The 25,653-nt window shown below is 36.9% G+C and overlaps 2 protein-coding genes across 2 annotated transcripts in view; one reads left to right on the top strand and one right to left on the bottom strand.

Annotated features, from left to right (window-relative positions):
• LOC129001232 (protein yellow-like) overlaps nucleotides 1-11,989 on the top strand; it is a 47,601-nt gene extending 35,612 nt beyond the window's left edge. Inside the window, exons 2-8 of the mRNA XM_054428458.1 lie at nucleotides 1,147-1,457; nucleotides 3,941-4,117; nucleotides 4,625-4,756; nucleotides 8,978-9,084; nucleotides 9,606-9,756; nucleotides 10,482-10,672; nucleotides 11,356-11,989. Coding sequence (XP_054284433.1) covers nucleotides 1,149-1,457; nucleotides 3,941-4,117; nucleotides 4,625-4,756; nucleotides 8,978-9,084; nucleotides 9,606-9,756; nucleotides 10,482-10,672; nucleotides 11,356-11,689 — 1,401 coding nt within the window. The 5' untranslated portion in view covers nucleotides 1,147-1,148 and the 3' untranslated portion in view covers nucleotides 11,690-11,989. The remainder of the gene's footprint in view (nucleotides 1-1,146; nucleotides 1,458-3,940; nucleotides 4,118-4,624; nucleotides 4,757-8,977; nucleotides 9,085-9,605; nucleotides 9,757-10,481; nucleotides 10,673-11,355) is intronic.
• A 2,507-nt stretch (nucleotides 11,990-14,496) lies between these two features.
• LOC128999706 (monocarboxylate transporter 14-like) overlaps nucleotides 14,497-25,653 on the bottom strand; it is a 40,972-nt gene continuing 29,815 nt past the window's right edge. Inside the window, exons 10-12 of the mRNA XM_054426345.1 lie at nucleotides 20,898-21,183; nucleotides 19,799-19,964; nucleotides 14,497-19,157 (exon numbers count right to left, since the gene is read on the bottom strand). Of these exons, the coding sequence (XP_054282320.1) occupies nucleotides 19,804-19,964; nucleotides 20,898-21,183 (447 nt within the window). The 3' untranslated portion in view covers nucleotides 14,497-19,157; nucleotides 19,799-19,803. The remainder of the gene's footprint in view (nucleotides 19,158-19,798; nucleotides 19,965-20,897; nucleotides 21,184-25,653) is intronic.

Here is a 25,653-nt window from a genome sequence, read left to right as displayed (position 1 = left end):
TCCTGTAATTCCAAGTATAGTCGTATTTTCAACATAGCTCTTATAAAGAGCCCAATTTCAAAAAGCAAGGTAACGTTTTTTGCGTACTGGAGGTCATTCCTAGCATTGTATGGTATTAGTCAAACCCACGGTTGTTTTGGAAAGGCAGTTCAGGGTTACACTATAATGAGACGAGATCCAAGTTTTTGGGGAATACAACAACATAATTGAAGTAATATTGGGTTACCGATTGTATTGTAGTGTCGGAGCCTATTCATTTTGTTCACTATTGTACTAGAGTTGTGTCGCTTAGTAATGCCACTTTAGTAATACAATAGTATCAATGACCTACTCTACAAAACATGTCCAGTACAAATGGCGACCTTCTCTACACATTACAAACACTAGGTCATTGAGACTTGAAGGATACCAATTAACATCCTGTGTACATGATCCGTTGGGCTTAGTAGTCATTAATGCCATGGTGTATCATCATATTATTGCAATGTAATTATATTAATCATAAACTGTATTCTGAACAAAATACAGAAATACTGTATTCTGAAATTGGTGTCCACAAAAGAACTGAAACATTTTAAAGGCAAATTCTGATACCAAATGAGAGACTTACCGGTAATTTAATGTTTTATATATTTAATCTAAGCTAAAATTCTCAAGTTGCATTAGAAACTTATTATAACTCAATATGAGCACCATTGGTGGCCCGGCATTAGATGAAAAGGTGATTTAAAAAACTCCAAAATTGTGGGGTCTAAGAAACAAACGGTAAAAAGTATATTTCTATTTTTGTGAAGGGTAGTCTTCAATTTAGAGGTTCTCCTTGCCTAGGTGACATATCTTTTTTTTCTTTTAATTGGTGGACATAATGCTTGACTGTGCTCTGAGAGCATTTTACATGATAGTCTGTATGATGCAACCTGTCTCCTGACCCTCGTTTATCAGGGACTAGTCCATTGGTCAGTCCCCAGGTACCCAGGTAGACAGAGGGCCAAGAGACTGGTTCCATCATACAGACTATAATACATATCTTAAAGCCATTAATGGTTGGCAGAACTGTTTTTTTCCAACTGGGAAAGAAAATGCAATTATTACACTCTTTAGTGTTTTCAACCGAGTATGCCTATTTCAAACATGTTTTCTTTCCAGGAATGTTGGTTCCATGGATGTTTTCCGTTTGGTTACTGGGGACCCAGGCCATGGGCTCACTGGGTTCGCCTGATCCCCAATCTTCCAGACAATCCTCTAGACAATCTTCCAGACAACCTTCTAGACAAGTTTCACGAGGACAAAGCTCTCGACAGTCTCCCAAGCCGAGAGCACAGAGTACCAAGCCTAAATTCCAAGAGGTGTTCGGCTGGGGTCAGGTGGACTTTGCGTACCCTTCCGACCAAGCGAGACAGGCTGCCATAGCTGACGGGACATTTATACCCGAAAACAACCTCCCTCTGGGAATAGAGGTGAGTTATCATTGAACGTGTTGAATCTTTGACCATTGATAGACTTCAGCATCTTTAAGTCAATAGTTGAATATAGAAGCATGCTCACAAATTTAAAAACAATTTTTTAACGGGCAATAAAGTGGATGGATAATTTAATAATAGTAGTTCTAGAATACTTGTATTAATAATTGATAATTAGTATTTGAATAATTATTGGAATGCAAATAGAAAAATATGTAACAGTCGTGTAACCTCTGCACAGTTTCACTTGACATGATAGTTTTTTTTTTTTAATTAATTTGGTTTCAGAGTAAATATTGAATTGCAATTCAGAAATAACAATATTGTTTCAGCCAGTTTTAAAACAAAGTACTTTTAATAATACTAGTGTACCTGTTGCTCGAATTCGAGCAATTTCTAAGTATTACAGGCGTTATTTTAAAACGAATAACGGTAATAATTTCTGATGACTCTAAAATATTTGGTTCAAAGATTATAAAAATACTCAGGATGTAAATAACAGATTGATAAAATCAACATTTATTTTGTATAGTGTTTTCTACAAATATATCCTTACTCATAGTCGCATTAGGTTTCCAGACACATTATGTGTCCAAATGCCTAACAGCACGACTCCCTTCCCCATACAGCCCTGAGCGATAGGGATCCTTGAGATTCGCTCTAACCTTTCCTCTCCCCTTCATGGGCAAGTTTTCATTCCTTTTCTTTCTTAAATTTTTTTAGTTTTTTTTTAATTTTAACGCCTGTATGTATTCCTGGTTTTTCCTATTTCTCTAGCTACTTTTGTAAACGTCTCAATTTTGTTTCCTTGTCACTCATCATGTTTTATTTTCTCATCTCTAGACGTATCTTATCCAAGACCTATTCCTGTTCTCTCCTATTTGTCTCCTGAAGTGAACAATTTATAAAAAATATATGACTCGTGGTTTTTATTTCTCCACATATACATACTTCCTCTTCCACCATGTGAAATCTTCACAAATTCACCTTGAAATTTTCCATGTCCTGTTACAAACTGCGTTTCATAATGGGCCATCTACCAATTTTGTTCCAGTCTCTTTCTGGTGTTAGGTATATACCCGAACCTTTAAAATGTTAACATAAAACACTCTGCTCCCAACGCATTTGCCACTCATCTAATATCTCCTCTCTTCTGTTTCCAATGTAGTCATACCCGCCTCCTTGTCTTCCAAAATCAACAGCTTATGCAGCGATTATCCAACAGTCCTAAATTGAATGTGAAATATTCAGGCGCCTGTTGGAGAGCACACATAAACCCAACACGGAAGGGTGCTTGCTGTATTCGGCTATCAACAACAATAGTATTATTTGTATTTCGCTCGCGTCTACCAGTTACAGTTCGTCGGTCTCATCCTATTGGCTGTCCTGGTCGACGTCTTATCGTCTTTATTATGTCAAACGTTTTTTTCATCACTCTGTAACGAAAGTAACTATTTTTGATAACAGTTGACATCAATGAAAGTAGTCGTTTCCCAAGGGCCTCTAATTTAGGGCGAGGGAAAATCGATCAGCTGATTTTCCCTCGCTCTAAATTTACTTTCCCTCGCTCTCAATTAGTTCTCCATTTATTCTCTACACACGCTAGTGTTTTGTTACGGTTTAATTTAATGATTTGAATCAGCTGTATGTATTGTTAAAAGTTGTTTTATTCTTTTATTTTCATGTTTAAACAAAATTTATTGAGAAATATACGTAGGTTTCCTTTTAGAAGATTTTATTTTATTTTGATGTTCAATCAAATTAATTGAGAAATAAAATAGTTGTAATATTACTGAGGTTTGCTAATCTGTGGTTGTGTATTTTTGCGTCGTGATGAAGTATCGTTCATAACTCGTACCGAAAAGTTATTATCCGGCCCTTGCTCCATTATTCCCGTCCTCGGCTTCGCCTCTTACGTGAAAATAGCTCTCACATTCTCGGCTTCGCCTCGCACGTGAAATTGGGGTTCCCTGTGTTCGGCTTCGCCTCACACAAAAACTTGAGCGCGCGACGGAAAATGCCACTTTCGGTCCTAGTAATGAAATATACTATTGGTTATGTTTTGATTTTGTGCAAATAAAAACTGGTTAAAAACAGTGAAACATCAATATTTTCAACTAATCAATTTTAGTATAGCCAGCTGTTTCAAATATTAGTGTCCATTTCAAAGTATTCATCTGTTCAAATGTAAACAAACATTTTCTCCCTAAGAATGACATGGGAACTTTGAAGGCCACTGGGGCAGAGGCCTGATGGAATTCCAAAGTTTTTTTGTTTGATGGCAAAACTACATGCTAAGACCTTTCTAACGACACCTTGAACATGGTGATCGGTAGCACCACCGCTCCAAAACAATTATGACAAAAATATGCCTAGCGTATTAAATATGTAGATGTTTAATTTTTACATGTTGGAGGATTATGTTGTTGATAATTTTATAATATCTTTTGTGTTGCTAACTCATATATGTTTCATTGTAGGTATGGAAAGACCGAGTGTTTGTGTCAGTGCCCCGGTGGAAGGAAGGAGTTCCAGCAACTCTGAACGTCATCTCCATGAACGATCCCTCCCCCAGCCCGCTGCTGACTCCGTACCCCTCCTGGGAGTGGCATCAATCCGGGAACTGCAATGGCCTCACCTCTGTGTTCCGCATGAAGGTTTGTCCTTAGCATCATTGTTTTTGGCTGCGCTCTTATGATGTTTTAGGCAGAATATTTCTAAAACTTGAACGTAAACTAACTACCGATACTGTACACATTTTCTGTATTTGCTCACTCCTAATAAACAGTACACATGGATAGCTAAGTGATAGTTTTTGCCCAGAAGTCAGAAGGTCGTCAGTTTGATCCTGAGAAAAGTTAACAACCTTTTATGTAAATCGTGAATCCAAAACTGACCCAGCTGTGATTAGGCTTTTAACAAATAAGTTTGGCTACTGTTTGGAAACAGCTGAGCTTATTTTTTAACAACACTACAAGACTTCATCCACTCTAATTCAAATTTAGCTTGCTTCAAATATGCAAGAGCAGAAACATTGTAAATAAAGCTATATTTACCTACCTGAATATTAAAGAAACCTTGTGTACAATTGTTGCTATTATGATATTCTGGTTCTGGATTAAGTAAAAATGCATTTACTTGACTATTTCTGTCTCTGCCACTAGGCTGACGAGTGTGGAAGACTGTGGGTGATTGACTCTGGAATCATTGACGCCCTTCGGACTGTCAAAGTCATCTGTCCACCCCAACTCTTTGTGTTCGACCTGGAGACCGACAGGCTTCTGTGGAAGTATGAGGTAGGGTTTGGCCGTATTATTGTATGTTGGCATTCAGCGTATAAATAACAGATTTACTAAGAAATATTCATTATCATCAAAACTTCAACAAGGCAATACGGTAATAAATAAGAAGCATCCAAATGGTGTTGAAGAGAAAAAAAACTTTTTTTCTGGTTACAAAAAAGTTTTTTCTGGTTACTTTTTGGTTCTGGTTACACTGATGTAAACCTAACTAAATACAACCATTCTTTAAAATGTTTAGTCCAAATTGACCAATGCAGCTATTTTTATTTACACCTCAAATAAAATTATGACAAGAAAAAAAAAATAAAATTATGAGTGAAGAGAAAAAAAGTTTTTTCTCACATACACCACCTTCCTGGCTGTTGCATGTTATTTTGTTTTACTATATTTGAAGTTGATAATCTAGAATGGATACAAGTAAAATAAGTGTAGTGTAGTAAATAACAGGGGCTGATAAATGGTGTAGTGCGAAGATTTGATATTTTGTATGTAATCCTATAATCTAAATCAAGCGTGTGTACGGACAAACTTTTATTTTCATCAGAGGATTTTTTATTTTTTTGTTGAATGTGGGGTATTTGGCCACAATGAGGTGGTTATTATGAGGTGGTCACAATGTTGGGAAAAATCCAGTTTCTGTCCTACAGCCCTTGTAAGTTACCATGTTATCAGCAATACCTTTTCGTAGTGGCAGTTAAAAAAGCTGATAAATGTTATCATTACTGTCATAATTTTATTTGAGGTGTAAATAAAAATAGCTGCATTGGTCAATTTGGACTAAACATTTTAAAGAATGGTTGTATTTAGTTAGGTTTACATCAGTGTTTAATGTTTTCAAGGTTAATTTTCAAGATTAAAAATTAAACGTGGAAGACCTCGGAAGCGAAAATATTTACAGAATCTGCAAGGGAGGGAAGCTACAATTGACTACAACGAAACAAACTTTACCACTTCGTCTGCAACCGAGCAAGATCCAACCAGATGTACATACATCTCGCCAAATGTGTCAGAATCTCGTTCAAGTGCTGCATTAAAAAATAAAAGTAGTGAAATAATTTCAGATCTTATGGCCGAGCAATATGATGAACAACACGCTGAACATTTTGAGCAGGAGAGTCAATGAATCGCAGCTTGACATTTTCAAAAATGTCAGCGCACTAAAGTCTGAAATTCCTCAAACCTATAACCCTATTTAACCTATATAACCTATTTAATGCTGAAATTGGAAAGATAAACAACAAAATTATCCAAATGCTACCAAGAAAAAAGAAGGAGTCAATAATTCACTTATTTAAATGTTTTATTCAATCCGGGCAAAGCTCGGTTTCCCGGTATTCAATGTAAATAATTAATAAATAAAAAACTTTTTTAAAACAAAACGTTTTTAAATGCACTAAAAAGTAGAAAATAATTTATAAATATGTGGAGAGTATAAATACTTGTAAGATTTAAAACGAAAAACCTGGGGTGCATGCAATAGATAATTTACAATTACCTTCACCTATTGAACTAATTTAATATTATCAATTGCACCCCAGGTTTTTTATTTTAAATCTTACAAGTACTCTCCACATATTTATAAATTATTTTCCACTTTTTAGTTTTTATTAATGTGTGTGGATGTTAAATCTATTTCATGCATCTATATCAGATTAGGACAGAGGCATGTGGGAAATCTAAGGTTTATTTGAGTTTCTTTCCATATAATTATGTATTAGATTGAATGTATGGCCTACCTACTAACTATAAATATATCAATCTATTTAATTTATTGTTTATTTTATAGAATCTATAATATTAAAACGAAACAGGGTTTTTTTATTTCACGATTCTGAATCAACCACTTGACGGATTTTCATGATTTTTGTGTTAAAAGAAAGATAATTTTGAGAACTAGGGAATGTCGAAGCCATAATTTTAGTTTAGGGTTTCAGTATTTAGAAATTAAGTTTTAATTTTTTTAAAGTCTATCAGCCGACGCTAGCAATTTAAAGTATTTTCAAGGCTGGTTTAACTAACAGCTGGTTTATAACTGTCATTAAAATGTTTACGTTACGAGTTGTTTGTTTACAAAAATATTGTTCGTTGGTGTTTGACTACATGTTATTTCACTTTAAAATGTAGGTAGTTTTCCCCTACCGTAAAGGATATGCGTTATCAGGAAATGTGTTATTTTGAACTAAATATCTCAAACACTTGCGTTTAATCAAGTTTTGTCGTAAATGCAATCTGTGCAAGTATTTAGTTCATGCATTGCAAATTTCAACTCATATTTGGCAAATATTTTTTCAGCAGTTTATCGCTTAATTGTTTAAGATATAAGTGGTTTACGTGTTGATACTTCTTTTTCTGTATGTTTGAATGTGAGTATGTTGGCATACTAAAATTTTGGTTAGTAATGAAAGCGTCAATCGGTGTAGTAGGTCTTTATAAAACTGTCAAATAAACTGCAGGGTGCAGCAGAAACCAGAGTCGACTCATACCATACCAACTATCCCCGCAGTGCTGATAATTCAGAAACTTGGGCACTGACCAAAGAACCGAAAAACCTTAATGCTGGGTTAGATAATAAAGTGCAGAGAAAATATACAGACCAGTTCAAGATAACGGCCCGGAGGTCGAAATAAAAAAGAACAGATAGCTAAGAGAAATGTGTTAACACCCAAATATAGGGATGCTTTCCAGAAGTAGGTAAAGCTTGGATGGACAGGCTGTGCATAAACTTTTAAAAAGTATATTCCAAGGAGTACCACACGATAGACGGGAAATATCAAGTTATGAAATGCATCCTCAGACTAGGATCTAAGTTTTGAAGAGGCAGGTGATAGAAGAGAATCCTCATTAAAGTTTCAGTGGTCACGGAGGTAAGATAAGGTACGATAAGTACATAAGTAGTAAGGTATGCAATTGGAGGTGGCATGAACTACTATACTCAAAACCAGTGTGAATCGGTCGCCAATCTCACTTCAAGATTTTTCAAATCGACACAAATGCTGTTTTATGGTAAAATTATCGGATTTAAAATGCATATCGCCATATTTTAGGTCTATATTCGAATGGAATAAATAGGTGGCCACGTTACATTTGTTTATAAGGTGATCTTCCCCATTAAAACTGCCAGAATTTGTGTCTATGCGTGTAAACTAGATGTTCTGAATTATTCCGTTTTAGTTGACAACTTGATTCCCGTACATAGGACGGGCCACCAGCTCGTACTAAATAAATAACAAATTACATTATTAACAAACACCTTTATATCTGCAATCAGATTATCTTTATTTTGAAATGTTTGTTTGTAAAAAGAATCTCTTGGGAGCAGAACCTGTACCTCTAAACCTCTGCTTTTTGAACTGTCAAATTTAAGTATTTACAGCTGACTTTAATTAATTGATATATTTACATTCTTTCAAAATGTAAACATGAAAAATTTGGAAGCCAGAGGGGCGTAGCCCAAGAGAAATATGAAAATTAAATGCTATAATATTGCATTGTCATCCACTTGTGAGCTATGTTACAAATTTCAAGTCTCTAGCTCATCGGGAAGTTAGTATAAAATTGATTCCAAAATCTGTATGAAAGTGAGCTAATAAAAACAAGCCCATGGGGCGTAGCCCAAGGGAAATATGAAAATTAAATGATATAATATTGCATTGTTATCCATTTGTGAGCTATGTTTCAAGTTTCAAGTCTCTAGCTCATCGGGAAGTATCAACATTTTCAAGAAAGCGAGTTAATAAAAATAAGCCCGTGGGGCGTAGCCCGAGGGAAATATGAAAATTAAATGATATAATATTGCATTGTCTTCCATTTGTGAGCTATGTTTCAAGTTTCAAGTCTCTAGCTCATCGGGAAGTTAGTATAAAATTGATTGCAAAATTTGTACCGGACAAGAAAGCGAGCTAATAAAAACGTTTTAAAAATAGCTCACAAGTCACAAGAGGACGTCTGATTTACAATAAAATCAATTTAGGAGTATTATCCTGACTTCCAAAATACCGTTACAAAAGGTGGTATTCATACATTTTGATATTAGGTGGAACTTTTCTCGCTGGTGTTAACAAAAACCCTAATGAAATTCTAGTTTATGAATAAAACTTTTGTACATCTGCTATAGAAACTCTGCTTTCATATTTGGTTTTTGTAGTAATTTGCTAGAATTTATCTTTCACAACTTACTTTGAAAAAGAAATGTTTATAATTATTTTCACTTTTCAGATCCCTAAAGATCAGAATCCAGAGAGTGCTTTATTCACGTTCATCACCGTAGACATCAGGGACAATGACTGTGAGGACGCCTACGCTTACATTGCTGATGTGTTCAGGTTGGTGTGGAAAATGTCAACTTTCTTATTTACCTGATAGCAGATTATTCAGGGTGGAAGTCCGGGGACGGTTCAATATTTAAAATACCCCCGCCGCAGCAAACCTGCAGACTAAGCGAATTTCCATTTGCCTTGATGATAGGATTTACACTAAAATGTCTACTTAAATATATAACATTTATTCCCTATTTAAATAGAATTAGTTTAACAAGTACTTAGGTTTGCTGCATCAGGGAGGGTAAAACTGTTTTTTTTTTTTTGTAAAATGTTAATAGTTAGTAACAAATAAAGACATTTTCCAAATTTGATCAAAATATGTTCATAAACAAGCAAACTACAACCGTTTACTTATTCGCTGCTAGCAGTCGGTGTCTTGCTTGGACGGGAAAAATGTCAACCAGTACAGTTTGTACGAAAGGCCTGATAGCTTTGTAAATTTTATTCATATTGTTTGTGTGTGTTATGTGTTTTAACTTCACTTTTGATTTGATTTGTAAAATATAATTATCTTCCCCATCTAGATACGGTTTGATCACCTACCGCTGGAAGACTGACAGTTCCTGGAGGATCACTCACCCCCACTTCTTCCCTGACCCTATCGTCAGCAGATACAACCTTGATGGGCTCACCTTCCGATGGACCGACGGAATCTTTGGACTGAGTCTGTCACCGGTGAGTGTCAAAGAAGTACATTGATTTTGTTTTCATAACGATGATTAGGATTTTGGCGATTTAACATTATTTGATTATTTGTATACCAATGTATATCACAGGGTAGAAAGCAACCTTGTCTAGTGGTAGAGCGCCAGACTTTGGTCCTCGAGGGCCCTAGTCCAAGTCCCGCCAATCACCAATGAATTTTATCTATGTGATTATGCCGCAACCTCTTGGCCCAGCCTGAAGTAATGTAAAAAACAATCAGGGATCAAGAACCTAGTAAAAATAGAAAAAAATTTATCACGGCATAGTTGTATCACTAGCTGTATCACAGCTTCCAATAAACTGAAATTGCCTACTGCTTGTTCTTTATCAATACAACTTCTAGAATACCCTCAAAAGAATGATGATGCTTATAGTTGGCACTCTCTTAAAATTTCAGTTGACTAGCCTATCCTACCTATTACATCAGTTGGTTTATTATCTTTCAATTAAACTACCAGTATAACATATACTGCTGGACTGTGTCAATAAATTGTCTCCTTCAATAACAGCTATCAATGACAGCAGTGGAACGCATCTTAGATAAGCAATTTTTTAAACCAGGTGTAAGGTATACATTTTGTTTTGACAGTTTATAAATTGACTTTTATTGTTGTCGACATTAAACCACAGGTACAAGAGTGTTAAAGAATTGCATCAATAGTAACATTTACTGAAACTAATCGATTTCTCCTTAGGTTGACCCTGTAACTAAAGACAGAACTATGTTCTTCCATCCGATGTCGAGTTTCCGCGAGTTTGAGGTAGCAACGTCCATCATCAGACGGGAAGGTGGAAACTTAACTCAGGAGGAGAAGGACTCATTCTTCCTCCTAGGAGAGCCGAGAGGAGAGAGCAACAGTCATGCTAGCGCCTCCGCAATGGACAGGTGAGAAATAGTCTTGATTTTAAGTTGGTCACATAAAAATCGCACATAAAAAAATCATCACATAAAAAAAGTTGTTTTACCAATCATTGACTTGATACTTCCAATGATTTTGAATATTGCAAGTAGACTTCTTGTCCTACAGTAAAATATGAAGCATGTTTAGATATATTTTATGTTAATTAGTAATTACATCTGATTGTGCTGATGTCAATGACTAAATTTTGTTCTCTTATTTCAGCATAGATATGACAATTTATGCTTTATTCTGAACAAGTACAGTACCAGAAGACAATAAATAGTTTACAAATAAATTTGTATTTAGTTACATTTGTTTTCTTAATATTTAACTTATTTTACAGCAGTTTTAACCAAGTAAAAGACCCTAATTATGAACAGTATCTTGTACTTTGGTTTTATAACAAAACAGTTAAGCATAAACCCTTTAATAAAAGAGAATCATATTTAGTCAACATTAGCAAACTCACAACGTTACCAACATTTAACTCATAAAATCAGGCTTTAAATTTTACAAAAGGATGAGAAGTCTACTTGCACTATTAAAAGTCATTGACAACAGATTGAGAACCATAAGTGAGTATCATCAATAATTTCTAACATCAAACGGTTTGGAAACCCAGCAAATGTTTTCTTCAAGTTTTACAGCTAAAAGTTTCATTTTCCAGAAACGGAATCATGTTCTACAACCTAGTGACAGCTAACTCTGTCGGCTGTTGGAACTCCCAGACCCACTACTCTCCGAGGTCACAGGGTGTCGTTGAGAGAAACAGCAAAACTCTCAACTTCCCCAACGATCTCAAGGTGGACCAAGAGCCGGAACAGAACATCTGGGTGTTGAGCAACAGGTTGCACAAATACCTCTACAGCTCTCTCGACCCTACTGACGTCAACTTCCGACTACTCACGGTTCCGGTGAAAGAGGCCATCAAGGGGACTGTGTGTGAACCTGGAGCAAACATACCAAGTGAACCGGTCGAGAAATGTCCTAAAAAGCATTAAGGTGTTTGAAAAGATAGTCAGCTTATCTTTGACTATTGATTGAAGTAGACATCCCATTCCTGTTATAGTTGTAGCCATTAAGGGAATGGAAATGGACAAGTCAAATTAATTGAGCCACCGACAGAGTGATAGCTGTTGGATATGGCAATTTTTAAACCAAGCATAACTAAGAATGGAAATCACTGCATCATTCATGTAACTTCAACTACCTATCAAAATGTTGTCAGAATTTAGTGTTACCCAGTTTCCTCCTGTGACACAAGGCGGCGTTGGTGTGTGGCAACATCGCAATGTCATGCATATCGCCATGGCAATAACAGAAATAACAGAAGTGTAAACATAAAAATTTCCTATACTGTCCATTATACTAAAAATTATAATTATTATAATAATTAATTAGTGCTACATCTGTGTCGGTTTGACGGGATAGCGGTGTTGCCACTTTTGTCTCGCTGATTTACATTTTACCGCCATTGAGGTGTATCTGAACACAAAATATGAAAGACTACATGCTACTACACTAACTTAATTCTGTCTGTAGGACACTTCTTGGCTCATTCATATACAGTTGATAAAGTTTTTATTTTATTTATTTATTTTTTATATGAAATTTCCAAATTTCCAATTTAATTTTTGGTTGAAGTATATACCTAAATATTTTATTGCTTGGTCAGGAGGGTTCCATGTGATCTGTTCACCTATAAGTTCAATATTTGGAGGATCTGACGGTTTTTGGAGGGTGAAAATCTTTGCTTCACCCTTCATCGGATTTATAGCTTTTCTCCATTTTGTGAACCATTCCATCAAATTGGCTACAGCTGGTCTACATAGATGGGATGTTACTACTTCAGAAACCAAAAGGCAATGAAATGAACTAATCTTGACTCTCAATACCTATCATAAAAAGTGGTGTGGGACACAGCTTTTCATAGTGACATGGTTGTACAATTGCCTGAAAAATTTGAGAGGCCACTTGGAAATTTGGTAACATCACCTCAAGTTAATTTATTAATTTATGCTCTCTTGCTCATTCTTTGTTTTTCATACTTGTAAAAAATTTTTATGTATATCTATATTAATTTATTGCTTTTAAAAATTAGAAAGGTTAAACAAATCTATGCAGTTACAAAGTTAACACGATATAGAAAACAATATATTTTTGTCCAGATAAATTTTTACTATAATATGTACCTTTACTTTAAAATACTTCTGAAATAAAGAACCAATTGACCAATTAAATTGTGACTTAATGAAGTCTGCATCTGTTTAACACCATTTATAAATAAAATTTATTTAAATGAAACTTTGTAGCCTACTCTAGGTACCTTTTGTGAACTATTGTATTAATGTGTAAATAAATGTATATACTTTTTTATTCTTGTTTAATTGAGTCTTCAACCCCTGAATAGGAATAAAAGAAACTTATCAATATTGTAAATTGTGTAGTTGTTAAACTTTTTATGTTTTATTCACTGAAAGCAATGCAGTGGTATATTTTACATTTAATTAACAAAAAATTTTTGTTTGAGTTTACTCTTTTTGAGACTTAACTTTTCAGGAAAATATTTGTTTTAATCATAAGTTTTCAATCCGTTTTTTGTTGTTTTCAAAATGGAAAAAAAACTTAATAGTTTTGTGAAAAAAGGTAATAGACTATGCAACCTCAAATAATATAGTTCCACTTGTCTATGATACTTTTTTTGTGTGTGTGTTTTATGTATGAAGCTATCATATTAATATATGAAGAAAATGAAGTTTCACAGCTCGGAAGGTGATAAAAGAGTCTCAACATGTGTACTGTCCGCGAGAGTAAAGAAGTCCCTTGAGCAAGAGCGATACGCAGCTATGTTTGGAGGGTATCGCGCACTATTTGCAGGCGCTAAGCATCAGGGCGCCTCGCCTCGATGTCTGTCTGTAAACAACTGTTGTAAACATAATTACTCATATCTTTGTTTTGGTAAGTGGATTATCATCATGTGGTCACGTAATTTGATTCAGTGCAGTCTCGTGTGTTCTGTTTTGTTTTGGATGGTCCTTGTAGCTATGGATTTAAGAAAACGTGGTGCTACTATACAAAACTCTGTACACCCGGGAAAAAACGCAAAAAGGCTGACAACCATAAAGTACAAATAGATAGCTTTGATAGGCATGTAAAATCGTAGATGTAATACGCGATTTTTACACCATCAAACAAATTGTCTCTAGATGTAAAAAACTATTACCTGTTTTGAGAGGAGTAGGTTACAATCGAGGGTTTCCTTCGATTGTATGACTATGCAAAAAATATTATGATATACATTGATAAAAATCATACAGATATTACATACAAAAATTAAGCCTAACAACTAGCAAAGCAGAGTGAAGACGGCTCTAATTGTCGCGCAAAACGTTCAAGCCTAACGCCTTCAAACTACGAATAGGCCAGAGCTCATGGGACTTCTTTACTCTCGCGGACAGTATCCAACTATTTCTTTACTTCCCATCCTAGGACGAAGGTTCTAGCCCTGCACTGTTTTACATACTACTTCAGACAAGGTCTAAAAGCTTGAGCCATTTTCACTTAGATAAAAATCTATTGGTGGTTGGTGGGTTTTGAGCCCGAAGACTGAAGTCCCACACTACCAATAGACCAGTTTGCTCACAACATGCAAATCGAATAGAATGAAAAAATCATATGGTAGAGTTAAGAAACTTCAAAATGGTTTGCTAATAACGTTCACACAGTGGCTAAGTTTAATCTTGATGTCTTACAAAATAAAATACTATTGATTGTTCACAAACAATGGAAAAATAAATTTAAGACAATGTTCGATGCAACTTTTTACTCACAGGTCTATACAGTATACGGGCAAGGCATTACATAGTACAAAGGCATTATAGGCAGTATATAAGACTCTGTTTGACGTAGGTAGTATTGAAACATTAATGTTTTTCAAATCCTTAGAAATGGCTATATGATTTTATCCTATTGAAATAAACTTATGATGATTAAAATAAGAATAAAAACAAAAAGTTATTGATCAAGTACAGTAAATGACAATAGGTACCAATAGTTTAGTTTGGTCAAGGCTGCTAAAATACCTTATTCATTTCTACACATATCTTCCATTCACTTAACATCTATAGATTACGGACCAGAGCCTTAAAATAAGTTATTTATCTAGAGTCAAGCTATTCATTTTCTTGCCAATTCCTAACGTGACTGATACTCTGATTAATAACATAACTGAAGGTGTGAGTTTTTGGCCATTGCAAGTCAAAAACAAAACCTGTTCTTGCTCAGGAGACTAACCATGGTGATGATTTCAATTGTAGAAAAATCTATGTGTAAACTAAAAGTGGGAACAAATTGGAATCGTCTACAGCTCTAGGTTCTCTCCACAGGCTCTTATTTCCATAGTGAATCCAACACGGACAAAATGTCTAACTTTTGTCACACTTAATAATTTATGATAATGGCAGCACAAGAAAAATTAACTTGATGCTCACACAAAACAGTACCTGTTTGATAACAAAATCATTGACCAACCTTAAAGACTTACTATTTTGTTTTTAACAAAAAGTGATATACTATTTTATATCTATGGAAATATTTTGTGTCTAAAATTGTTATCTGATTGTCCAGTCTAATATTGCAAATGAAGATCTAAGCCTATCCGGTTCCTAGTCTACAAAAAATGATTGATTAGCAATATTTTAACAAATAATGTGTAAAGAATAAAACAAACACTAATAAAAGCACAGCCTTCTTTTTATGATGGTGCAGGAAACTAAATACTTATGATCTAGTTATAAGTAACCATAAGCAATGTGTGGTTAACTTTTTTGTAATTATAATTATTTTGTTAGACTGATAAAAGGTCACAGTGACAGTTAGACGCCGTTTGATGGAAATTGTTATTGAGAGTAGAATATAGTTATTTGTGTAACTAGTGGGCAAAGTGGCACTTTGCTGCACAAGAGTGCAATGTTTACGCACAAACCGCAGGCGAGTGCGGAATGATCTCGAGTGCAGCAAACGCCTTTTGCACTCGTGTTACACATTACCTATATTTTTCCTACAGTCACTATAAAGCATATAAATAATTAGTCTTTCAAACACTATACAACACGTTTTTAGGTTCAGCTGGCAACACAAATAGGTGCCCTAGAGAAAGTAGTACCCGGTCTATTTTTCCTCGGCAAGAAATGTGCTCCGCAACTTGAGAATATAGTTCCGTATGTTTTTGTAATTTGAAGTGGTTTCCCCGCCTACAAAAAATGCTTTAAAGGTATTTTCTTGTTTATTAAGATCGTAGGAATGTTTTAAAAACGTTTTAAAGGAAAGTCCAGAAAGTTCAGAAATACCAAAACTATAAACACAAAATGACAGGTTAAATCGTAGTTATAATAGTCAATCAGCTGCTCATGGTATTATTATCTTTAAGTGTTGCCAACCTATTTCCAAGCGTACACGGATTACGTGCATAATAGAACCACGCTGTTTTGTGTTGTTTCGTTGGAATCCTGATGTGCGCCAAAGCATAAACCGTACGAAGAAGTATAAATATGCAGCAATTAGCAGCTTTCTGTACTATGAACAGTACAAGGAAGCCAACTTTGTCGGGTAACTGTAAGAAAAGATAATTTATTTTCAGTTGCAGGTTGCATTTCAAACTTTTATGAAAGTCCTAGTTTCGTTGATTTATTTTCTCTTATATTACAAATAATAGGAAATAAAAAGAAACAAAATAAGAAAAATAGTTATAATTAACTGCTAGTTAAAACTGGTAAAAAAAATCCAACTAAGCAAAAAACAAAATATTATTTGTAAAAAACTATCAATAGACCATAATTAAATAACTCTGAGCTATAAAGTACTATTTATAATTCCAATTTTGTAAACGTAAAACAAGTGTAAACCAGAAGAGACTAGAGAGATCACCAAACCATAAATGTGATAAAAGATTCAAACAATGTAGTTCAATTAATTTAACTAAATTATCTTAACCCAATGTAATATTAAAGGGTTCCTTTATCACTATCTGTTTAAAGTTTCGATGCACAATAATTTGTGTGTCAAAAATTCTGTATTATTCCAAAACACATTTTTTGTGTGTTTATTTCTGTAATAAAAGTACTCCGACCAAAATCCCTGATGCACCGGCCGCCACTGATCTAGGTAAACTATGTTATATACTGTACAGAAGATTAATTTATTTTTAATTACTAGCGAATTTTCACCGGCCAGAACTAGAATGACAAGTATTATTAGATCACTTATGCTATCTGTATGATTATTTGTTTATATTGATTGTTTTGATTTTGACTATATTCCTTTGAGAAAACTTAACTTTCTACAATCATTATATAGGTAAAGTCTAAACTAACAAAAACTAACTAGAAAAAACTATCTGAAATATCGACAGTGTTTTAACAGTCTTTCAGGAAAATCTAGCACCTTATTACTAACAGGTACAGACCTTAGACAAACTAATTAAAAATACTACTTAAAGCACTTGTAACACAAACAATAAAACTTGTGTATACGATACACAATAAAGATCCCCAAGCGAGAATACTCCATAAAGTAACAAATACGCAAAACTAGATTTCAAAGTTTCAAAGTAAATGTTTCCATACATTGATCGTATTAATCAGAAATAAGTTTTAGACTCATATTTTTGAAAAGTCAAAAGAAATCACCCACAAATAAATATGTATTTCTCAATTAGGATCATAAAATTATACATTCTTTACCTCTGCGCCAAAATATAAATGTAGCAGTTTAAGCTTCATTAAATTTAGACTCAGTAACAAGATTCAAATTGAGAAAGAAAAGTTAACTTTTCACGTAGAGGTTAAATTAAACCAGTTCACAACTTTGTTTGAATATTAAGAAAAATATGTACGTTTATGCTGCTAAAACTTCTATCATAAATAATTTACTGTGAGTTTTTTGCAATAAGTTTCTTCTCTAATCTATAAACCTCTGCAACACCAACTCTTAACCCTTTGAGTGCCATGCAACGATATATCGTTTTGCATCGAACATCCAAAAAATACTTCACAACAATATTATCGGGCCTTTCGATCATGTGAGTTTTAATGGGCATATCGGTTGACTCGGTTATTTTAAAACAACGATGATTTCATTAGATTTTTCATACGATCGAGGCACAATATAGTGTTCCTTGGCACTTTTGGGATGAAAACTTATACTTTTACCGATTTTCATTCTTGCTCAATACGCTTTGCCCCCCGGCAAGCCTGGCACTTTTCGGACATACCTAGTAAAAAACTTTGGCACTTTTTGGAAAGTACCAAAATAAATTTATGGCACCCAAAGGGTTAATATTGTTACTCAAAAACAACAAAAAAAATCTAAAACTTCAATGGAAGCACAAACATAATGTACAATATTATGCTCCTAGCAAACAATGTAAATGGTTTGTACACAATTGTAGACCTTAACAAAAATTACTTAAATGCGTAAAACACACAATTAACTACCCTATACAATTAATTGTTGATGCAGCCATAACAGTAGCCAAGTTTGATAACTCTACCATTTACACTGTTGATCGACCAAACCCGGTTTTTTCTGCATCTAGTTCAATTTTATTCATGGTAGAGACTCTAACAATATAAATTAAGCTAATGAGATATGTGGGTAATTTCTTTTTGGCTTAATTAATAATTTATAACGGCAGACAGCAAAACAATCACAAAATCTACGAGTTTTAAAAACAATATCAACAAATACCAACAAATTATGACATGTTTCACTTTAATATAAAAAAAATACAATGAGAAATGAATTGTTTTGGAGGGTAGTTATTTGAGTCAAAAATACATTTAGATAAAACTATTAATTTTAAATACCTATTATTTCCTAAGTAAATTTACCAAAGAGGAAGATTCTTAAGGATAAAATATTAAGTTTTAATGAATCTTTTCTGGAAAAGATTATACCGCTGTAACTAACTGTCATTACTTACTGAGAAAACACTATTTTTTTTTCTCAACTGCCCTTGAAATACTGAACTTAAAACTATTAAGTATACAATGTTAAACATATTTTCATTGATCATACTATTATTTAGTGTGTAATTGATACACTAAGCTAATCACAAGGACAAATAAAATGCTAAACACTATTTAAGTAATTTAGGGTTTTACTTAAGAAACTGAATCCTACACATAAAGAACACAGGACTATAAATATACAGTATATTACCATATTTATTGGCTAAAATAAAGCTATTAAACATCATTTTGATGTACAAAGCTCTAAAACATCTCTTAAGTACTTGCATTTGCTACTTAATTAATGGTACGCTCTTTCTAACAATATGTAGAATCTATTAAGAAACTATTTTAAAAATAAATTTGGAAATTTGGAGTCCAAACGTAGAATTAAAAGTTTGACCGATATCTTATAGAAAAACTTACTGAAAGATTTCCTTAAAAAGACTGCTTGAAGCACCTGAAATTCACAAATTTCTTACATTAAAAAGTACCTAGAATAATGTGATAAAAACTGTACAGGACAGAGAAAAGGTTCCAGAATTATATCATTAATCCTAACTATTGACCATAATAATGAATATTTAAAACGAGTTCCTTATAGTGTCTTCCTCACGAGAAAAGTACGGTATTCAGTACTGTGTATTTATAAAAAATTTGTATTTTATAATAAATTAATAAAAGAAACAATAAAACACAGACCAAAAGGTTTCTCAAATGGTATATCAAACCATATAAAAGGTTTCTCCAGCTACGAACAACCAAGATCTGTACCAAGAAATCTTCAGCTATTTTTGTGTGGTATGACTGAACACTGTAGCGGGTAATGTACATTAAGATAACCTGTTTTGCTTCCCAAGGGCTTTAGGAATTTTTTATACTAAGTCTTTCATATTTCATCTTTCTGATTGTTTTATTGCACTGGAACTATGCAGTAAAAAAACAAACTTAAAGGCTTAATAGAAAAACTTTATTAACCTTTCCCAAGCTATCCAACCTTTCCGTTTATCCGGCATTGCCAAGGCTGGTTTAGATCGGATAGTTGAGACTCCATTGCACTCTAAACCGAAAGTATGCAGGATAATTACAACTAAAACTCACAATGTTTAAGCGATGCTATCTTTATCCTTCTCTAAGGTGCCCTCGCCCCAGATGAGCCTGTTTTTGGTGTAAGGTATGAAGGCGACTAACACTCCACTGACAATGATCCAGACCCCGGCCATGTAGAAACTCAAGTCCCAATCTTGTGTCAGGTCAAACATCCAACCTTAACACCAACACACCAATCATCCTTATACATTTCAACTTTAAATGTGATTCCACCAGAGAACTTTGAAGTTCACCTGAGAATGTTTGTTCAAAGTTTCTTTATTGTGATTGTGTGCGAGTTTACATTATCTACAAGATTATTGCGGAGATTTTCCATCACAATTAGTGAAAAGTAGTTTTCATGATTTGGGATCTAGAATCTAATACTGATTCTGCATTCTGTTGTTTGGATATTTGTTTTTTAACTACTATGCTGTTTTGTGGGGGGTTTTTATTGTTTGTTTTTTTTCAGCTTCGGCTGGTGTTCTGTTGTTTTAAATTGTTTAATATTTTATAATCTGAGAACATTGTTAAATCTTCTTGAAACATCCAGATCATGAAACATCATGAAAGTTTTTCTTTTACCAATCGGGACGTCTGCAATAATCTGTAATAACTGTACTAACTAGTTTTAATTAACAAATTTCAGACTTTTGGATGGTTCAGACAATCATTTTTGTATAAACTGTGCTCACAAGCACATAAACTGCAACATTTAGTCTATAAGTGGAACAATGAAACCAAAACAGTCAACTGTTTTCTTAAAATCCATAACTATTTAACTTCTGTATCCAATAGCCAATGATAAAATAGACGTTTGAGGCATATTTGAATATTTTTTATTGACTTTTGACAGTTTGGGCATTCATGTTGTTAGTACAATAGTCAGGTTCCAAGGTGCATAGAGAGGTATTGTACTCTGTAGGGGGAATATCACATGTAAAAGACTAGGAGTACATTTTCATGTTTTATTCTTTACAAAATTGTAGCATAATCATCACATCTTGTGATTTAACATCTTGCAGGTTTGAATTTATGAAAAGGAAAATGGTAAACTTGAGCTTGGAAAACTACAAAATATTTTATCGCTAATGGAAGTAATATTACTCACCAGCCAACGGAGGGCCCAGAAGATTGCCAATCCCTTGACACAACAACACAAGGCCGTAAGCTGTTGTGAACCTCTCCAGAGGTATCAACTGTACCAGGATGGTCGGGGTGAATGAGAAGTTGGAGGCAAAGAAGATACCGAAGAGAGCACAAGTCACCATCAGCAGATAGTAGTTAAACATCATCAGAGGCATGCCGATGATAGAGATACCACAAGCTACCAGACACACTGCGTATACCTTGGGCACATTCATCCAGGGCTGGTCTCCGGCCCACCCCAGCCCAATCTGGCAACATTGTACAATGTGTGAACAAATAGATAACACTTTGAACATCATCAGCGGCATGCCGATGATAGAGATACCACAAGCTACCAGACACATTGCGTACACCTTGGGCACATTCATCCAGGGCTGGTCTCCGGCCCACCCCAGCCCAATCTGGCAACATTGTACAATGTGTGAACAAATAGATAACACTTTGAACATCATCAGCGGCATGCCGATGATAGAGATACCACAAGCTACCAGACACACTGCGTACACCTTGGGCACATTCATCCAGGGCTGGTCTCCGGCCCACCCCAGCCCAATCTGGCAACATTGTACAATGTGTTGTAACGAGCCAATTTTGTCAAGGTACTTTTTACCTTCCTCCTTATACCTCACGTCTCCTTTCCGCCGCCCCTAGTCAACTTCCGCCGCCTCACCTCGTCTTCCTCTGCCCTACTGATCCTTCCGCCACGATCTCCGCCCATCTTCCTACCTCACGTCTCCTTTCCGCCACCCCTAGTCAACCTCCGCCGCCCTACATCGCCTTCCGCTGCCCTACCGATCCTTCCGCCACGATCACCGCCCATCTCCCTACCTCACGTCTCCTTTCCGCCGCCCCTAGTCAACTTCCGCCGCCTTACATCGCCTTCCGCTGCCCTATTGATCCTTCCGCCACGATCTCCGCCCATCTCCCTACCTCACGTCTCCTTTCCGCCGCCCCTAGTCAACCTCCGCCGCCTTACCTCGCCTTCCGCCGCTCTACCGATCTTTCCGCCACGACCTCCGCCCATCTCCCTACCTCACGTCTCCTTTCCGCCGCCCCTAGTCAACTTCCGCCGCACCGCATCGCATTCCGCTGCCCTACCTATCCTTCCGCCACGACCTCCGCCCATCTCCTTACCTTACGTCTCCTTTCCGCCGCTCCAATCAACTTCCGCCGCCTTACCTCGCCTTCCGCTGCCCTACTGATCCTTCCGCCACGATCTCCGCCCATCTTCCTACCTCACGTCTCCTTTCCGCCACCCCTAGTCAACCTCCGCCGCCCTACATCGCCTTCCGCTGCCCTACCTATCCTTCCGCCATGACCTCCACCAATATCCGTACCCTACGTCTCCTTTCCGCCGCTCCAATCAACTTCCGCCGCCTTACATCGCCTTCCGCTGCCCTACCGATCCTTCCGCCCCGATCTCCGCCCATCTCCCTACCTCACGTCTCCTTTCCGCCGCCCCTAGTCAACTTCCGCCGCCTCACCTCGTCTTCCGCTGCCCTACTTATCCTTCCGCCATGACCTCCGCCAATATCCTTACCCTACGTCTCCTTTCCGCCGCCCTACATCGCTTTCCGCTGCCCTACCGATCCTTCCGCCACGACCGCCGCCCATCTCCCTACCTCACGTCTCCTTTCCGCCGCCGCTAGTCAACTTCCGCCGCCCCGCATCACATTCCGCTGTCCCACCTATCCTTCCGCCACGACTTCCGCCCATATCCTTACCCTACGACTCTTTTCCGCCTCCCAAGAGCACCTTCCGCCGCTCCACGTCTCCTTCCGCCACCCGAAACCATCGATACCAATACCATTATGCCAGTTCCTGATCCTATCCGCCGAACCTAACCTCAATTTACATCCCCATTTGTTTCTATGTTAACTTAGGAACCGATCAGCTCTCCATGACAGCTGGGTTGCAACTGAGCAAAAACGCACTTCTGCGCATGCGCGACTTTCCCCCTCCAGGTGGACCAGATTTTCGCATAAAACCGCGGCAGCTGGGGACCTCAGTCTCTTTCGCTCCCGGGCAGTGGCCCAGGACACTTGGGAGGTGCACTCTCCTAAAATCCGTCCCTATTGCTAGAGCAATCCGAGCAATCCGTCCTTATTGCTAGAGCAATCCGAGCAATCCGTCCTTATTGCTAGAGCGATCCGAGCAATCCGTCCCTATTGCTAGAGAAATCCGAGCAATCCGTCCTTATTGCTAGAGCAATCCGAGCAGTCCGTCCTTATTGCTAGAGCAATCCGAGCAATCCGTCCTTATTGCTAGAGAAATCCGAGCAATCCGTCCCTATTGCTAGAGCAATCCGAGCAATCCGTCCTTATGGCTAGAGCAATCCGAGCAATCCATCCCCAATGCTAGAGCAATCCGAGCAATCCGTCTTTATTGCTAGAGCAATCCGAGCAATCCGTCCCTATTGCTAGAGAAATCTGAGCAATCCGTCCTTATTGCTAGAGCAATCCGAGCAATCCGTCCTTATTGCTAGAGCAATCCGAGCTATCCGTCCCTATTGCTAGAGAAATCTGAGCAATCCGTCCTTATTGCTAGAGCAATCCGAGCAATCCGTCCTTATTGCTAGAGCAATCCGAGCAATCCGTCCCTATTGCTAGAGAAATCTGAGCAATCCGTCCTTATTGCTAGAGCAATCCAAGCAATCCGTTCCAATTGCTAGAGCAATCCGAGCAATCCGTCCCTATTGCTAGAGAAATCCAAGCAATCCTTTCCTATTGCTAGAGAAATCTGAGCAATCCGTTCCTATTGCTAGAGAAATCCAAGCAATCCGTCCATATTGCTAGAGAAATCCAAGCAATCCGTCCCTATTGCTAGAGAAATCCAAGAAATTCGTCCCCATTGCTAGAGCAATCCGAGCAATCCGTTCCTATTGCTAGAGAAATCCAAGCAATCCGTCCTTATTGCTAGAGCAATCCAAGCAATCCGTTCCTGAGTGCTAGAGCAATCCGAGCAACCCGTTCCCACGTGCTAGAGAAATCCCAGCAATCCAAGTTTATCCTTTGGCTGTGATGAGTCAGGGCCATTTGGGAATCTTGTGATTCATTGCCAATATTCTGAGCCAATTCCAAATCCTTTTAACATCGACCCCTGGAATCAAAAACCCAGCTACGACTTTGCTATCAAGGACAAGTGTGCAAGCAGCAAATCCGCTCCGTTCCGAAAATTCGTCACACATTTTGGCGCCCGAACAGGGACTCCGTGAGTCATCGATTCGTAGAAAAAGAATATCGAAAACACCTGGGAAAACAATTCGAATCTCTCGTTGGAAATGACGAAAGACAAATTGGACAACAATGATTTTCCTCTGCTCACTGCAAAGGAATCCACGGCTGACATCTTAGCGGCAGTCTTTTCCCCCGGAAAAAACAATGAAGTAACCCAAGTTGAAACCTCAACTACTCAGGGGATTCCTGCCACTCTTAGCCAGGCTAGTCAACAGGACCAGCGTGTAAGTTGGGTATATCAATTGTCAAAGTCTCAAATTCAAGCTGAGCTGGAATCACGAAATTTAGACGCAAGTGGGAAGATGCAAGAGTTAAGAAGTCGCCTCGTCGAGCACATTCGAACTCCTGGTGTTACTCCAACGACGGAGAAAAATCAGTTACTTTTCCCCCCAGTGGACACGTTTGAAGGGGGGGCTTCAAACTCAAATCTGGACTCCAGCCTACTCAACAATATCATGATGATCGTTGGTTTACCCCCAAATTCTGAGGTCAACACCTTAAGAATGAGGCTCGCAGACCTCGCTGAGAAAGAAAGGTTTGTTCAGAAGGCATCAACATCCAACGCCTTTCCCGAACTTCAAAGATTTGTCAAGGAAAGAGCACCGCAAGAGTTGAAAATAAACCATCCTCCGTTTCCGGTGAAATTGAATTCAAACAACCAACCTCCCACGGATACGGCTAGTCTCTGCAATCAAGTAAGAAAGTGGAACATTCGTTTCGATGGATACACGGACCCCGTCTCATTTATGGAACGACTAAATGAACTAGTGGAAGCTTACGATATACCCCTAAATCGCATACTACAAGCGATGCCAGAAATCTTCAAAGGGAATGCCCTCCTCTGGTGGCGAAACAACAAGGAATTCTGCAGAAATTTCACTGAGTTTCAACGAGAATTTGAATTGCAGTTCCTACCTCCTGGCTATTACAAGAATTTAGATAGAGAAATACAGGATAGGACTCAAGGAGAACGGGAGACTTGTCGCCAATACGTTGTTGCAATCGTCACTCTAATTCGTCGTCGAGGAGGATATACTGAGGAAGACAAATTGGAAAAGATCTATGGGAACCTAAAACCTGAATATAAGCTGTATATTCCCCGTCAAAACGTCAAGACCGTCTCTGAACTAATCGCTCGAGCTGAGGAATACGAGGCAGTACTTCGATGTAGAGCAACGTATCGACCACCTCCTGCTCCTGCTCAATCACTGACGCCTGAAACAGCATATCAGTCCAAAGGAAGAAGAAGATCGGAATCATATGAAGCCTTTAATCTCGAAAACCCCCTTCCAGTGCAAGACTGAAGAAAAAAGGAGAAAAAGCATCAATTAGTGTTAAGTTTCAAACAAAAATGTCTGTTTAGTTAAGAAAAGTCAAAAGTTTTGTTTTCGTAAAACCGAAAGGTATTTGTATACTGTAGATATTTAGATTTAGGTTTTCTTTAAAGTTTGATTGTTTTTTTTTATCTTTGTGATACAAGGT

This window comes from Macrosteles quadrilineatus, unplaced genomic scaffold, assembly GCF_028750875.1.
Source record: "Macrosteles quadrilineatus isolate MER2022 unplaced genomic scaffold, UCM_ALF_1.0 Scaffold_8__2_contigs__length_117827958, whole genome shotgun sequence".
NCBI classification, from domain to species: Eukaryota; Metazoa; Arthropoda; class Insecta; order Hemiptera; family Cicadellidae; genus Macrosteles; species Macrosteles quadrilineatus.
Note: the sequence above shows the minus strand (reverse complement) of the source record. Positions and strands in the feature narration are given on the sequence as shown.